The sequence below is a fragment of the Heterocephalus glaber genome, unplaced genomic scaffold, assembly GCF_053883595.1.
Source record: "Heterocephalus glaber isolate CG9 unplaced genomic scaffold, H.glaber_assembly_v1.0 deba00001452, whole genome shotgun sequence".
Classification (NCBI taxonomy): domain Eukaryota; kingdom Metazoa; phylum Chordata; class Mammalia; order Rodentia; family Bathyergidae; genus Heterocephalus; species Heterocephalus glaber.
The window spans coordinates 653766-671265 of record NW_028258302.1 but is presented as its reverse complement, the minus strand read 5'-3'; the positions used below and the strand labels follow the sequence as shown (position 1 = coordinate 671265).

The 17500-nt window shown below is 43.5% G+C and overlaps 1 protein-coding gene and 1 pseudogene across 4 annotated transcripts in view; one reads left to right on the top strand and one right to left on the bottom strand.

Moving 5' to 3' along the window:
• On the bottom strand, positions 1-6102 carry LOC101714876 (transcription initiation factor TFIID subunit 9-like; annotated as a pseudogene). Its single transcript, XR_015452687.1, has 2 exons — positions 5900-6102; positions 1-4986 (listed from the first exon to the last, which is right to left on the bottom strand). The product of XR_015452687.1 is annotated as a transcription initiation factor TFIID subunit 9-like (transcript).
• A 79-nt stretch (positions 6103-6181) lies between these two features.
• Kdm4a (lysine demethylase 4A) overlaps positions 6182-17500 on the top strand; it is a 49050-nt gene continuing 37731 nt past the window's right edge. For 2 of the 3 annotated variants that reach the window (XM_004871890.4, XM_004871888.4), the window contains exons 1-4: positions 6182-6373; positions 9593-9766; positions 11188-11363; positions 16380-16494. In XM_004871890.4, the coding sequence (XP_004871947.1) occupies positions 9629-9766; positions 11188-11363; positions 16380-16494 (429 nt within the window). In that variant the 5' untranslated portion in view covers positions 6182-6373; positions 9593-9628. Of the gene's footprint in view, positions 6374-6563; positions 6675-9592; positions 9767-11187; positions 11364-16379; positions 16495-17500 lie in introns of those variants that run through there. The other variant, XM_004871889.3, reaches the window with a different exon arrangement.

Genomic DNA, 17500 nt, shown 5'->3' with positions numbered 1-17500 from the left:
ACCTGAGTTCGATCCCCAGTACCAAAAAAACAAACGAAAAACCACTGAGCTAAATCCCCAGCCCTATGTAAATGTACATAATTTTTGTGTATATAACGCATTTAGCACATCACAACATTTGTAATTATTTAGGTTTTTTTTTTTTTTGGTACCAGGGATCAAACTCAGGTCCTTGCGCTTTCGAGGCAGGCAGTGAAACCACTGAGCTAAATCCTGTTTGTTGTGCTTGCTTCGGCAGCACATATACTAAAAAAAATCCCATTTGTTTTTTGAGACAGGTTCTCACTATGTGGTTTAGGTTGGGCTTGAACTCACTATGTAGCCCAGGCTGGCCTTGAACTTGCAGTGATTCTCCTGCCTCAGCCTCCCAAGTGCTGGGATTATAGGTACACACCACCTGATAAACCTATTTTTTTATTTAATTATTTTGTGGTGCTGGGGCCTTGACATGCTAAGCACAAACTGTACCACTGAGCTACTGAGCCAGACCAAGTTAGCCTTTTTTTCATTTAAAATGCCCCCTACTCCATCCCAGGCTGCCCAAACTGCCTCAGTCTCCTGGGATCAATAGGATCAATAGGATCAAGCAAGCCTTTTTATTTTTCCTTTTGAGACAAGGTCTTACTTTGTAATCTAGGCTGACCTCAAACTCACAGTGATCTCTTTTTTTTTGGTACCAGGGATCGAACTCGGGACCTTGTGCTTGAGAGGCAGGCGCTGGAACCACTGAGCTAAATCCCAGACCCTCACAGTGATTCTCCTGCCTCAGCCTTCCAAGTGCTGAGATTACAGGTGCAGGGCACCACACCTGGCTCAAACAATCCTCTTATCTCAGCCTCCTGAGTAACAAGCTGGCACTATGGGCCTGCACCGCCACACCCACTCCGAATTAATTGTGTGTGTGTGTGTGTGTAAGTGGGGACTGAAACCAGGGCACTTCCACTGAGCTGCAGTGAGAAAGTGTCTTGCTGAGTTGCCTAAACTGTATTTAATCTTGTGATCCTCTTGCCTCAGCCTCTTGAGTGCTAGGCTACAGGCATATGGGACCGGGCCAGGTTCCAAGGTAATTTTTAGGCCAATAATTTTGCTATTATTATTTATGTCATGCCTACCAGGTGCCAGGTGGTGGATACAGGGAAACTCCAGCAAAGAATCCCTGGGCCATGACGAAGTTTAATTTCCAAATTGTGCTGCCATTGCTGGCAAGTCATTCTGAAGCTCATTGTCTTCTGTTCTTCCACAGCCAGCATAAACTTTTTGTTGGTTTTTGGCAGTCCTGGGGATCTAAACCCAGTACTCTACCACTGAGCTACATCCCCAGCCCTTTGATTTATTATTTTCAGATTGGGTCTTGCCAAGTGGCTCAGGGTGCCTTCCAGCTCCCGCTTGCAATCTTCCTGAGTGAACCTCCTGAGGAGCTGGGATTCTAGGTGTCTCCCACAGCATAGCACCAGAGTGATATTCTTGAGTTATTTTTTGCCTACTAGAGGCAGATGGACGCATAAACAAATCTCTGCTTTTCTAACACTTGCTTTGTGTCTACTGTATAGGATGAGGTAGCAGATTGCTTGGGGCCGTTGCTAGTTGCACACTGGTTTCTGGCTTAGGCATAGGGTAGACGGGTGATCTACTGAAGTAAGAAACCTAGGAGGCAGAGCTGATTTGTGGGACAAAACTAGGTCTAGCTGGGGATTTAGCTCAGTGGTTTCGCCGCCTGCTGCGCAGGCACAAGGACCCGAGTTTGATCTCCGGTACCAAAACAAAACAAAACAAAACAAAACAAAACTAGGTCTCTACTGGGCATGTGGGCTTTGAGTATCTGTAGAACACCCAAAGAGAGGGGCTCAGAAATACTAAGATATGCAGATCTGCACTCAGGGAAGATGAGATCATGCTGTGGTATAGACTGAGACATGCACAGGTTAGTGAAGCCTAAGAATGTGTGTACTGAGCTCTTGCTTCACTCTGTACTAAGTGCTTTTTTGTATCATCATCATCCATCATTGTAGCCAGTGGTTTTTTTTGGGGTTTTTTTGGTACTGGGGATTGAACTCTGGAACCACTGAGCTAAATCCCCGGTCCTGTAGCCAGTGTATGCCAGTAAACTGAACATTTGCTACATGCCAGTGAGACTTTTGCTTTACCATACTGTCTCATTATCTCAGTGAATTTTCACAAACAAGAAAAGGAGGTACTATTTTCACTTCAGTGATGAGAAAAGTGAGGGTCAGAGAGATGAACTAGGTCATACTGCTAGTGAGTTACAGAACTAGAAACATCAAAGAAAAGCGTAGAACAAGAGAATCAGGCAGGGGATATGGCTCGGTAGCAGAGCACTGTCGAGTGTGCACAAGGCCCTGGACTTCTCACAATGGTAGTGATGGTGGGGGATTGGGAGCCATGAGGGCATCAGTATGATTTAAAAAGCATATATTTTGGGGGTGTACCAGGGATTGAACTCAGGACCTTGTGCTTGCGAGACAGGCAGTGGCACCACTGAGCTAAATCCCCAGCCCTAAAAAACATATTTTTGAAAATTTAAAAATGAAGGCATAATATGTACATCAAGTGTTATACACAATTTAAGTATACAAATCAATGTGAACACACCAGGGTAACCACCATCCAGATGAAGCAATGAAACATTACCAGTACCCCAGGAGCATTCCCTGTGCTGCCCCCCATCATTCCCTGTCCCTTGGCTAAAGAGAAACACAACTGTGACTTTAATTGCCATAGACCTATCAACATTTAAGGGATAGGAAGGGAAAGATGACTTCAGAAGGAGGCTGACACAAATTGATTAGACAAGTGAGGCGTTATCAAAAGAACTTGATTTGGGCCCCTCCTATCATATGCATGCAGCAGTTAGAAGCGAGTGATGTGGAGGACAAGTTGCTTGACAGTCCTTGTGGGCAGACATTGGAAGAGACAGAGCAAGCTCAGAAGTCGGTATTCATAGCAGTGCTGGGTCCTTCACCCAATCTAGGACAGTGGAGTCTGTGAGGTGACCTGTGGCATCTTATACTTAGTGGCATGAGCAAGAATTTTCACATGATTTCTAGTGGCTTTCTCTGTTATTTATGTATTCTCCAAATTGTTTCTTTTTTTGAGAACTTTATTTTTTACACGTGAAGGTTGATGAAAAACCATTAGTTTCCTATTAAAGAAAACCCAACGTTTCAATTAAAAATAATACAGTCTTGGGGGCTGGGGATTTAGCTCAGTGGTTTTGCCGCCTGCTGTGTAAGCACAAGGACCCAAGTTCGATCCCCGGTACCAAAAAAATAAATAAATAAAAAATAAAAATAATAAAGTCTAAATTTACTCATTAAATACTATTAACATTTTCTAAAACAGAACTTGAAAACATCCAGCATGCTTAATCTTAGTACAAAGGCTAGATGACCACATATACATGTTACAGGCATCGAGGCAGACTACAAATTATAGCCATCATCATCATCATCATCTTCACACTTCCTTTTCAAAGCATTTGATTACTTACTGGTAGTATTTTGTGATGATATTGGTAGTATTTTGTGACAATACCGTATTTGTGGTAATAAGAATGTTTTTGGACCCAATTAATGATGGACTAATCAGAACATTCTGAACTGCTCAAGTTGCAGGGATGGAGGCTTTTATAGAAGGGGCCTGGGAAGCAGGCGTCTACACCATAAACCTCTGCCTACTGAGGGACACTGGAGCCCCTACTTTGGCTGAAACAGACATGGCCTGTAGAGTTTGTGTGCCTAGCATGGGATACTTGGTCTGCTAGTAACTGAACCAACACTCAACCTTGGAACCATTATTCTTCCTGTAGAAGTAGATGTCGTTTTTTGGTAAAGACTTGAGTCTGTAGTTTGGACTTGTTAAGCTATTGATCAGGTGGCAATCTAGGACCCGAATATGGCCTGATCAATGGCAAAGGGGTTTGGTTTCTTTGTCTTGCAATATCTAATAAAAAATTTCTTAGGGGTAAAAGACTGGTCAGCTTGACACTGGATTGCCAGTTGCACATCTGCATTGACAATGGCTTTTTTTTTTGTACCAGGGATCGAACTTGGGACCTTGTGCTTTTGAGGCAGGCAGCGGAATCACTGAGCTAAATCCCTGGCCCCCAGCATCTGGTTTCTAACTCTTGGTTTATATTCTGTAATCCTCATATCCTTGAGGATTTGTGCCATCATCTGTGAATCTTTTAGCATGCTCTTGGGAGAATCCATCTTGCCAGACTCCATGATATCTGCCTGTCAGACTTCTAAAGCTACATCACCCACATTAATGCACTTCAGTCCTGATCTGAATGCAAATTCTTTGCCTTGCATGGGTTTTTTCAATTTCTGGTGTGCCAGTGATCAGGATGTTTGGGAACACCATAGTCCCTGACGTTGGGGGTACGGGATGGTTTGAGACAGGGTCTCACTATGTAGCCCAGGCTGGCCTCAAACTCTCAGTACTCCTCCTGCCTCAGCCTCCCGAGTGTTGGGGTTACCATCACGCCCGGCTGTATTCACCAAGTTCTGTTCTTCTGACTCTCAGCACTTTTATGAGCTACCTGATATAATCTATTATCTAATATATTACCCTAGCAGGTCAAGAGAGAAAAATCTTTTAACTGTTAAAACCAGGCTGGGGTGCAGCTCAGTGGTAGAGCACACACTTAACATGTGAGGCCCTGGGTTCAATTCCCAACATCAAAAACAAACAAAAAAGCACTATTGGTTTCCTGTCCAGTGGTTATTCTCTTTCTCTCTCTCTTTTTTTTTCCTGGTACCTGGGATTGAACGCAGGCCCTGTGCCACTGAGCTAAATCCCTGGCCCTATTCTCTTTTTTTAAACAAACTTTTTGTTTTTTCTTGAAGTCTGTGCTTAGTCCTAGGAAATAAATCACAATTGGTCCATACCATAAATCCACACCCATGCACGTGTTCTCTTCTTTTGGCTATATTCATTGACTCTCATCGTGAAGATGTGATGATCCTGCAAGGCAGATATTATTTTTATCATTTTACTGATAATGAAAACCCAGGCTCAGAGGAGAGACTGGTTTTCTTTTTTGTGGTACTGGGGGATTGAACTCAGGACCTTGTGCTTTTGAGGCAGGCATGGTGCCACTGAGCTAAATCCCCGGCCCTGTTTTTTTTTTTGATAGGGTCTTGGTTTGTAGTTCAAGCTGGCCTTGAACTCACTATGTAGCCCAGGCTGGCCTCAAACTCGTGGTGATCCTTCTGCCTCAGCCTCCGGAGTGCTGGGTTAACTGGCGTGTGCCACTATGCCTGGCGAGAGAATGGTCTTGAACACAGGTCTGACTCCATATAGCTCTTTCCCGGATGCTACACTATCACTCATCCATTGCTAAGTTTGCACATTTTCGAATGTCTCTGCTTGTGGTTATTTGCCATTTCTGTTTGATCCATGAGTGTCCCGTAATGGCTCCTTCCACGTGCCCCTTGATAAGCTGAGAACCCCTTAGGGCGACTCACTACCCCTCAGGAACTGCTCCTAATAAGTTCTAGGAACCCCCCTAGCTCTCCAGGAGAGCCTCTAGTGATTCCCAGACTCCCTCTCTCCGCCCCAAGAGCTGCTCCTAATAACCTCTAAATCCCCGTTCACTGCAGAACTACTTTGTAATGACCTTAAGAATATACTTTCCCTCTGGGATCGGTTCTAATGACCCCCAGGGCTCCGTCTCCTTCAGGAACTGCTTCCTTCAGGTACTGGCCCTGCTCGCCGGCTGGTGAGGAGATTCTACCCACGTAGGCCTTTTGTTTTAAAAACCGAGACTATCCTGGACAAAGTGGGACAAGATGGTCACCTTCTCAGGGCTCTTAGACTTCGAAAACTTCCCAAAGGGTCCCTATCACCTTTTCACCTCAGGCAAACGGCTACTCACCCCAAGAAAACTTTGACCCCACTTTCGTTACAGACATCCTATGAAAACCTCACGACCCTGACCCACCTACTCGACCAGCCCACTTCTGGGTATTCTCTTCTTTCAACTCTGATTAGTTACGAGAGCCTGATGCCCGTCTATGATTGGCCAGCTCTGCGACTCGGCCCAGATGTTCAGTGGCCGTTGTCCCGGGTGGTACAGCGTTTCCTCCTGGCAACAGCCCCTGTCGGTGTTCATAGGCTGACCAGAGTGATATTCCCGGACTTTGGGCGTTTGCAGCGCGAGCTCATTGGCAGTTTGAGGGCTTGCAGCCGCCTTTGGATTGGTTGACTCTGCGGGACGCTATGCGGCTGCGCAGAGGCCGACTCTCAAGGAGGCGGAGTTTCGTCTTTTCGCCTGGTGGAAAAGCAGTAGGATCGGCTAGAGGCGACAGCGGAAATCGAGCCTGAGCCCTGCTGGGGCTTTGGGCTTTAGGTGAGAAACATTGAGTTTTGGATTATTTTTAGTTTTTTTGTTGCTGCAGCCGTGACCGTGAGCTCCGGTGGGGGAGGGGAAGTGGGGGGTGGTTCTTTCTGGGTCGAGTGATGGGCGTGTATCTGGGCGAATAGGAGAAGGAGTTTATGAAGTCCATCCTGAGATTGGCTCTTTCCAATCTCTTTGTGGCCAATAGATGTCGGGGGGGAGGGAGCAGGTCCACTGGGCCTTATTTTCTTCTTCCTAGCTTCGGGCCCCACTCGCCCAGGCGGCGGGGCCCAGAGAGGTGGTCGTTAATGAGGTGAGGTTCGAGGACCTTGGGAATCGATTTGTCTTTGGAGGGATACGCGCGGGAGCGGCTGCAGGTGGAGGGTGCGGGAGTTCGAAGTAGTTGTTAGTAGCAGCTGCCTTTATGGAATGTTTAAGCACCGGGCCTAGTGCTTAGCGTTTCGCTTGCATCATCTGAGTTAATCATAGCAACCCTGCAGGGCAGGGGCTTGGGGTCCCCATTTTACAGGTGGCGAAACTGAGACTCAACCAACTCACACAGCCAAGGTCATAGAGCTAATAAATGGCGAAGACTGGCCCTGTGTTCAGAGTTTTGACTGTAGAGCCTGTGCTCTTGAACCACTAGGCTTTGTTGCTGGGTGCGGGAGAGGTGTCAAGAGCCTGGAGCTTTCCCTACGGAATAGCCCTGGGGAAGGGAGGGCTAGGAGTAGAGGGAGGGGTAGCAATTGTGGCGAGGAGGGAGGAAATTAGTTATTCTACAGTTACTGAGTGCTTACTCTGCCGTGCATTGTTCTGGGTCCTTTGCACAGAAAGATGAATAGTCCTAGAGGCCAATGAAGCTCCATCAGGGTCCCTTTCGAATCCCTGGGTTGGGGGCCTCCATCCTGTATTCATATAATGATGTATTTTTATAAAATTTACAAAAGTAAGATTTTTTTTTTTAGAGTGCCCCCCCCCCCCATTGATTAAACTTCAGGTTCCTCCACGCTTGCATATGCCCTTGCAAAGCATGAGGTCCAGGTGGAGATGAAGACTTAGGGAAACTGCACTAGGGGTGTATTTCCTGGTATGTAAAACGGTGATAATGGTGTACCTGCCATGCAAAGTTCATGAAAAGCGTCTGGCCAAGAAATACCTTATTTTGGATGGAATTGGAAGCCTAAGAGTTGTGGGTAATGGGCTTTGTCTTCCACCTTAGTTTTGTTCCATGCTATCTCCAAGATCTATTATAGATTATTGGTGGGCTGGAGGCAGTTTCCTCCCATGGAGCCTGGACTGCCTTGGGTTTGGGCCTTGGCCCAGCTCTGCTCCTGGGCCCTTGGTGGAGAGAGGAAAGGACATTCTAAATGGGCTTTGTCCTTTTTCAGTTGAGATGGTCTATTGCAGTGATGGCAAACCTTTTAGAGCTTTCAATGATACAGACAGCCCACTGCAGCAGTGTGCCAGACGTTCACCATCACTGGTCTATTGTGTTACTAAGCGCTGGAGATATACCTACTTAGCTGAGGTTTCCTTTTTTTTTTTTTTTTTTTGGTACTGGGGATCGAACTTGGGTCCTTGTGCTTGCACAGCAGGCGGCAAAACCACTGAGTTAAATCCCCGGCCCTGAGGTTTCCATTTTTTAAAAAAAATCAGGTACTGTATTTATTTTACTTTCTGCAGTTAGTTATGAAGTTTACCCTGTATTGCCAGTTTATTGCTTATTTAAATTTTGTCCTTTGATTTCTGGGCATACAGTGCAAATGAACTTGTTTAAATACTGCTAAAATTGTATTTTTGTTTTAGATATGAGAACAGTTTGACCATAGGATTTTTGTTGCTGTTTTTTGGTATGGGGGGGGGGGTTGAACTCAGGACCGTGCTCTTGCCAGGTAGGTGGAACCACTGAGCTAAATCCCCAGCCTGATCTTAGGGTTTTGAAATTGTGCTGGGTGTGGTACTGCACGCCTGTTATCCCAGTATTCAAGAGGCTGAGGCAGAAGCCACGCTACAAAGCCAGACCCTGTCTCAAAAACAAAACAAAAAACCCCTGTAAGTTATGCTGCCAATATCAAATACTTTTTAACGTTTTTTTTTTTTTTTTGGTACCAGGGATTGAACTCCACTGAGCTAAACCGCCCCCCCAACACACTTTTTTTTTTTTTTTTTTATAAAAGGTCTCCTTATATAGTTCTGGCCGACCTTCAGTTTACTCTGTAACCCAGGTTGGCTTTGAACCTCACAGTGATCTCCTGCTTTAATTAGCCTATTGAGTGCTGGGATTAGACCAGCAACTTTTTAACTCTTAAACTTTGTGATTTTGTAGCCAAGGTAACTTTTAAGGAATTTTGAATTCTGATCTAAATCATTGCCCTAGAAAAGAGCATTGTTTACTTTTTTTTTTTTGAGACAGGGTCTCACTATGCAGTCTGAGCTGGCATTGCACTCAGTATGAAGCCCAGGCTGGCCTGGAACTTGCAGTAATCCTTCTGCCTCAGCCTCCAGAGTGCTGGCATTACTGGTGTGCACCACCACGCCCAGCCATCATTGTTTACTTTTAAAATCCAATCCTATTATATTATATTTAATATCCTGAGAAGCGATTATCAAGGTATAAATACAGGAGTAACTTGAAAAAATCAGGATATGGACAGGTCAACTGTAAGACTAAGAATTAGTTTTCTTTTTAGCTGAAACAGTATCCTGTTTAAATGAATTTGAATATATATGCAGGGTTTTTTGTGGTTTTTTTTGTGGTACTGGGGATTGAACTCAGGATCTTGTGCCTGTGAGGCAGGCACTGCGCCACTGAGCTAAATCCCCGGCCCTACATGCAGTTTTTTTGGGGGCTACTGGGAATCGAACTCAGATCCTTGCCCTTGCATGGCAGACAGCAGCACCACTGAGCTAAATCCCCGGCCCTGCTGGGTTTTTTTTTGGTACTGGGGATCGAACTTGGGTCCTTGCGCTTGTGCAGCAGGAGTCGAAACCACTAAGCTGAATCCCCGGCCCTCTGCAGTTTTAATACATCAGATTCTTTTGAAGCAGAAGCTTTTCTGTGTGTACTTCCAGTTCATTTAAATAACATTCCTAGAGGCCCGTTTCCAGGTGTGAGGTCTTAATGCTTCTTCAGAATTTCTGCATTATGTTCCTATTTTCAGCACTGACATTGCCAGCGTTTAATTTTAATGATCTTTTGTATAATTTTATGCCCTTAATGTACTTCTTTAGATTGCTCTCTAACCAAAGTGACCTCAGGAAGGGAAAATGGCGTCTGAATCTGAAACCCTGAATCCCAGTGCTCGGATAATGACCTTTTACCCAACCATAGACGAGTTCCGGAACTTCAGTCGATACATCGCCTACATTGAATCTCAAGGAGCTCACAGGGCTGGGTTAGCCAAGGTAAGGAGTAGGATTGTTGACCATGGCTTTTGTGACAGGGCAGCAGTACGATTTTTCCTCTGAGGAGGCCAGAACTGAGTCTCACTGAAAGTTGGGTGGGGGGTGACTTTAGTTTATTCTATTTCATTTGCAAATTAATTCCCGTTAACATCTGAAGCATCTATGCTTTTAGGAAAGCTGCTTGGAATGTTCACAAAGGATTAAATAGGAGCCAGTGTCTCTAGACCTTGCCTTAGCCCTCATGGTGGAGCTGGGTGCTAGTAGTATTTATGTCATCCAGCATTTGTGCCACCTGCCTTCATTTGCTCTTATTTCAGCACTCTTATTTCATTATGTCCAGCACCCTAGTACTAATTTGGCCTCCCATACGGCCTTTCTTCCAGAAGAGAGAAGGCACTCACTGGCCAGGTAGCTTGAGTATTCTGGTCTTTGTAATTGAAATTGGTTTCTGGTTTGTACTGCCCCCCCCCCCCCCCCAATCTATCACAGGACCTTGAGCTTGCCTGGCAGGCACAGTGCCACTGAGCTAAATCCCCGGTACTACTTTTTTCATTTTTTTTTTTTTTCCCAGTCCTGGAGATCAGTACCTTGCACTTTGGAGGCAGGCACAGCACCACTGAGCTAAATCCCCAGCCCTGTACTACTTTTTTTTTCGTATGAGTTGAAGTTATTTTTTTTTTTATGAGCCAAATCAATCTTTCCTATATTTTGTTACAGTCAAGTTCTGAATCCCTAAAGAGTTGAGTTGAATTGAATGTTTGCATTTCTTTTTTTTTTTTTGGTACTGGGGATCTAACTAAGGACCTCACACTTGCCAGCCAGGAGCTGCTGAACTACATCCCTGGCCCAGTGATTGCTTTTCTGAAAGGATCTTCTAGAAACTGAAAGTTAAGGGACTCAGTCTGCCTGGAAGAAACTATTCTGCATTAGTATGTGTCACTTTTTCAATATGAAAGAAGAAAGCAGGGACATTGATTACAAAACTGAGGAGCTGTCTTGGAATACTGAGGCTAAGGACTGACTTTAGTCTTCTATGCAGATAGGGCTGCTGCTGGGTTCCCTAGCAGGGAGGACCTGCAAGAGCTGCAGTGCAGCTTTTCAGCACTTTTTGTTTATACTGTATTAGATTAAAAATTGCACAAAAAATCCTGTTATTATAAAAGCTTTATAAAGGCTAATCTTCATCTACCTTTTGCAGTATCCTCTCCGTAAGACCATCAGTGCTATTAGCTCCTTTTCCTCTTCTCATTTATATAGTATTGTCACGTGTGGAATGTGTATTGTAAATTAACACACAAAGTTGCTGTTTTGCTTTTTTTGGTACCAGGGATTGAACTCTGGACCTTGCGCTTGTGATGCAGGCAGCAGAACCACTGAGCTAAATCCCCAGCCTTTTCTGTTTATTCTTGTGTTCTCTGTAGGTTGTACCTCCAAAAGAGTGGAAGCCACGAGCATCCTATGATGATATTGATGACCTGGTCATTCCTGCACCCATCCAGCAGCTGGTGACGGGGCAGTCTGGCCTCTTTACTCAGTACAACATACAGAAGAAAGCCATGACTGTTCGAGAGTTCCGCAAGATAGCCAACAGTGATAAGTGAGTGGAAATACTTTCCCTGTCATAGCATCTCCGACCTAGCATCTCATTCTCACAGCTGTCTCCAAGACTGCCTCTGTACTACTGAAGAACAGTTTCACCAGTTCTAACTTCTGTCTCCCTTTCTGCTCTTTTTTCTTTCCTTTATCTTTTTATTTCTGTTTTTTTTTTTTTTTTTTTTTTGTCCTACCGAGGATTGAACCCAGGGCTGCCCCTGCACTGACCTCCATCCCCAGTCATTTCAAACATTTTTTTTTTTTTTTTTTTAATTTTGAGACAGAATCTTGCTAAATCGCTAAATTGCCCAGGCCAGGATCAAACTTGAAATCTGCCTGCCTCAGCCTCCCCCAGAGTGTGGAATTATAGACATGTACCACCAGGCCTAGCTTTTTATGCTCCTTTTATAGAAGCATTTCCTTGTTTTAGTTCTGTGTTCCACTCTAAACATGTCCTTATTATATAAACTACTCTCATTTTTCCATGGGAAATAGTAACTTTAAAAAACTTTTTAATTTCTTTCACTGTCCTGGGGATTGAGCAGGGCCTCATATATGCTAGGGCAGTACAGTGCCACTGAGCTACACCTCCAGCCCTAGAAAAGGTGGATTACTTTTGACTCTGGTGACTTGTGTAGTTATACAGGAAAAAATTGAAGATGGTTCTAAAAGAGCTTTTGCTGGGTGAATTGATGCCACCTGGTTATCCTAAAGTAGTTTCACTTTTATCTAGGGTTCTGCATCTTTAGTCACTGCTAGACTTCTCGATACTTAAGCTGCTGTCTCATTTCTGTTTTGTGTTACTGGACATTGAATCCAGGGGAGCTCTGTCATTCAGCCACATCTTCAGCCCATTTATTTATTTATTGATTGATTGATTGATTGATTGATTGATTGATTGATTGTACCGGGGATCGAACTTGGGACCTTGTGCTTGCGAGGCAGGCGCCGGAACCACTGAGCTAAATCCCCGGCCCTTTCAGCCCTTTTATTTTGAGATGGGCTCCCAAAGTTGCCTAGGCTGACTTTGAATTTGCAATCCTCCTGCCTCAGCTTCTGAGTAGCTGGGATTACATTCCTATATCACCATGCCCAGTTTCATTTCTTTTTTTTTTTTGGTACCGGGGATCGAACTCAGGACCTTGTGCTTTCAAGGCAGGTGGCACCACTGAGCTAAATCCCTGGCCTGTCATTTCTATTTTGACATTAACAACAAAATGAGGATAAATAATTACCAAGCTAGTTGTTTTCTATTACCCTACTCTTTGTCATGCTTACAATAATAATATTGTTTCAGAATGTATTTGCTTAGTCTTGTTTTCAGTCATTTTTCTTTGTTGTTTTTTTGTTGGTTTGTTTGTTTTTGTTTTTGTTTTTTTTTGGTACCAGGGATCGAACTCAGTTTGTTGTTTTTAATATTTAGCTTTTGTCCCTTTGCAGACTTACAGTGAATTAATTTTGTATTTCCCTCATTCGGTTCTGACTGCTCCTTTTTTTTTTTGGTATTGGGGGATCCAACTTGGGACCTTCCACACATGCAGTGGTATCACTGAGCTAAATCCCCGCCCCACCCCGCCACCCCCTTTATTTTTTGAGACAGGGTCTCACTGTGTAGTTCAGGCTGACCTTGAACTCACTCTGTTAGCCCCAGGCTGGCCTCATACTGAATCCTCCTACCTCAGCCTCCCAAGTGCTAGGATTACAGGCATGTGCCACCATGCCTAGCCTGACTGCTGCTTTTGTTTTGTTTTTGCAGTACTGGGGTTTGAACCCTGAGCCTTTTGCAATGAGCTTCATTTCAAGAGCTATTTATTTATTTACTCAGGGGTTTGCTAGGTTACTAAGTTAATTATCCAGGCTGGGTTTGAAATTGTTTTTCTTTTTTTCTTGTTTTTTGGGAGTGAGTACTGGGGATCTAACTCAGGACTTTGTGCTTGTGAGGCAGGTGTGGCGCCACTGAGCTAAATCCAGGGTTTGAAGTTACGATCCATCTGCCTTAGCCTCCTGAAAGCTGAGTAGCTTGGTTTACAGGAATGCCCAGTATAGCTCAGCTGCCTTTTCTTCTTTTTATTTCCTTTGCAGTCCTGGAGATTGAATCCAGGGAGCATTGAGCTATATCCTCTGCCTCCCAACCCCCTTTTTAAACTTTGTTTTGAGCATAGGCTTGCTAAGTTGCCCAGATTGGCTTCAATCCTCCCACTTTAGCATCCCAAGAAGCTGGCATTTCAGGTGTGCACCACCATACCCAGCCTTCTTTTCCTTTTAAATTAACCAGCCCTATATCTGTTCCCTTCAGCCTGATACATGTACTTTGTCTGGTGGTGCTGAGGATTGAACCCATGCACTTCATACATGTTATATGAGTGCTTTACCACTGAGCTCCATCCCTAGCACCCCACCCTGATGTATAAGATTTTTACCACTATTTTCATCTCTGTGTCCAGCTAGCTTTAAGAAAATTGGCAGATTAAAAACATGAATTTATAACAGATCAGTTGAAAGTAGGGGAGTTACTTACATTTCAAAGAGAGCATGAATTTTCAGCTGAGCTAGGGAGTTAGTTCAGTGCATTGTGCATGCCTTGCAAGCACAAGATCCTGAGTTTAATCCCCAGTTCTGGGGAAAAAAACTCATGAATTTTCTAATATTTATTATTTACTAGGTTAATAATAAAATATAAAGTGCTAGGGCTGGGAATTTAGCTCAGTGGTTCTGCTGCTTGCCTCAAAAGCACAAGGTCCCAAGTTTGATACCTGGTCCCCCCCCCAAAAAAATGAAAATAAAAACATAAATTTAATATTTAAAAAATATATAAAGTGCTGCCAGGGGTGGTGGCACATGCCTGTAATTGCCTGTAATCCCAGCACTAGGGAGGCTGAGCTAGGAGTATTCCTGGGAGTTTGAGGCCAGCCTGGACTACAGTGAGTTCAAAGCCAGTCTGGACTACGTAGTTGAGACCCTGTCTTAAAAAACCAACCAATCAGGCCAGGGATTTAGTCCTGAGTTCGATCCCCTGCTACCAAAGGGGGAAAAAAACCCAAACAACCAACCAACCAACAAAACAAAAGTATATATAAATAAAGCAGTGTGTGGGCTGGGAATGTATAACAGTGGTAGAGCACTTGCCTAGCATCCATGCGGCTCTGGGTTTGATTCCCAAAAATAAAAAACAATAAAATCCAAAAAGTAACGCAATAGTGAAGATTATTTTTTCATTCCCATCATCTCCACACAATTTCATTTTGGTCTTCATATCTACATTGTATCCATTCAAAATGTTTTTGCCATTTTAATTACAGTATATATTAATTTTTCCCATTTTTTCATATACCTATAAGGTTTGTTTATTACCCTTTAAATACTGCCTAGGCTGGGCCTGGGTACATTTGTAATTCCAGTACCCACTGTAAGAGACTGAGACAGGATGATCTTAAGTTTGAGTCCAGCTTGTGCAGTTTAGGGAGACCATATTTCAATTGTCTCAAGAAATGGGTTGAGGAATGTAGCTGAGTGTGAAGACCCTGGGTTCAGTCCACAGTAGTGAGGAAAAAAGTTCCATAATAACTTTTATTTATTATCTATTTTTGGTACCAGGGATCGAACTCGGGACCTTGCACTTGCGAGGCAGGCGCTGGAACCACTGAGCTAAATTCCTGGCCCCATAATAACTTTTATTTATTTATTAATTTTTTTTCTTTGGTACTGGGGATCGAACTCAGGGTCCTTGTGCTTGCGGGGCAGGCGGCAGAACCACTGAGCTAAATCCCCAGCCCCATAATAACTTTTAAATGGTGTGAAATTTAAAAAAATTTTTTTTGGTGTACTCAGTGTGTGGTTATTTTGTTTGTTTGTTTGTTTTCTGGGTCTTTTTTTTGGTACCTGGGATCAAACTCAGGACCCAGGTGCTTGCCAGGCAGGCGCTATTCTGCTGAGCTAAATCCCTGGCTCAGTATGTGATTGTTAAGCTGAAGAGTATAGATATTTTTTTTTGGTACTGGAGATCGAACTCAGGACCTTGTGCTTGCGATGCAGGCATGGTGCTGCTGAGCTACATCCCCAACGAGTATAGATGTTTTTATGGCTCTAGGTATAGATCTTGTATAGGTAGATGTAAATACATATATATTTTCCTAAACAGAATAGTTGATGTGCAAAAATACATTATGTTTTAAGGATTATTTTATATTTTTACTGAAATATTGTTTTTGGTCACAATTCTTTGTTGATTAGTCACTGCACAGGGTGTTAGGAATACCACAGGACTTGGAGCAGCTCCACTTCCTCTAGCGCAGGGATGTGAGTGCTGCTATCCTTCGTGCGTTACATTCTGGCTGGGATTGTTTTGTTTTGTTTCAGTGATGTTGGGTATTGAAATCTATCCCTTTTTATTTTTTTTAACTTTGAGACAGAGTCTTGCTAAGTTGCCCAAGCTGGGCTCGAGCTTGGGATCCTTCTGCTTCAGCCTCCCAGTGTGCTGGGATTACAGGTGTGCTCCACGGTGCCCAGTTGATGGTGGCTGATTGTGTTGTCTGTGGATATGTAGGGATTTGTGTCCCTGAATCTCAAATATTTGTAAGCTTATTTCTTCTGGACTTTCAATTTTTATTTTTTATAAAAATTTTCAATTTTTACTTTTTATTTTTATTTATTTTTTGGGTACCGGGGATTGAACTTGGGACCTTGCACTTGCGAGGCAGGTGGTGGAACCACTGAGCTAAAATAAGCTAAGCTTATTTTCTCCTTGTGTGGCCAGGCTACACCTGAATGTAGCAGCATGTAGTTTAGCCTGTTTTCAAGGGTTCCTAAAGGAAACTCCTGAAGGAGGATGGGTTCAAGTCTGCACCTACAAGTCCTTCCTCATGCAAGGGCTATTACTAGAGGCTTGAAGGTTAAAATTATGTCTCATTCATTTGAAATGTCTTGCTGCCCAGAAATAGGGGGTTATATTTTTACACTGTTCATAATAGCTAATAAATTGAGTTTCCTGTAAGTGGCTAATGCTGTTTTTTACTTGGAAAAGGTACTGTACCCCACGCTACAGTGAGTTTGAAGAGCTTGAACGGAAGTACTGGAAGAACCTCACGTTTAATCCTCCAATTTATGGTGCAGATGTGAATGGTACTCTCTACGAAAAGGTGGGGTTCTCTTGAAACCCTCTGGGTTGTACTTTTGAAATTTTATAATGCCATACCCCCTTTCCCCCCCAAGCACTTGGTAGGCTTTTAAAGTCTTTGTGGTGAATGGGTGGAGGAACAAATGAATGATCTATCACTGACTGATATGCTTTACTGACTTAATTTTGGTATTTTTGCATGTGACTGAACTTTATTTCTCCCACTTTGCATGTGAATTGGATGTGTGGTGTTCTTTTCAAGGGCCGCTAGCATAGTCTGTGGGTGGTAGGTGATGAGTTCTTGAAAGGGTGGGCTGGAAGGTGAAATGATGGGGGAGAAGCTGTGTGGTATCTGTAGAAAAAAAGATCACTGACTAATCTAATGAAAGGGTTGTGTATTTAAGAAGAGAAACATATTTAGATTTTCAGAACCCTCATGCAGGATTCTGTAGCAAAAGCTATTTTAACTAGTTGCATTGGCTTGGCTTGGAATTCTTTTCAGCCTGAAGAACTGCCTCAGAATGGTAGAAAGGAAATAGTTGGGACTGCCTTTGCATGATCAAACAATCAGTTTGGAATTATCACTCAGAATAATTTTAATGTTTTATAAATTATTGGAAGGAAAGAATTTATTTTAGTTTGAGACAGAGTCTCGCTGTGTAGCCTAGGCTGGCCTCAAACTTGCAGTTACCTTTTTGCCTCACCCTCCAAAGTGTTGGGATTACAGCCCTGCAGCACTATGCCTGGCTGAAAGAATTTATTTAAAAAATGAATTTGAGGGGTCCGGGAATTTAGCTCAGTGGTTCTGCCTCCTGCCTCCCAAGCGCAAGGAACCAAGTTCAATCCCTGGTACAAAAAAAAAAAAAAAAAAAAAAAAAAAGAATTTGAAGTTTGTGACAGTTTTGGGGGATGGTGGGAGTGAAGCTTCTAGGGATAAATGTTGGGAAGATGCTGTGAGGATCCTCATATAGGGATAAGCAAAAGGCACGGTAATCCAGGACCTACTCATAAAATGGGGCTCCTGTCTG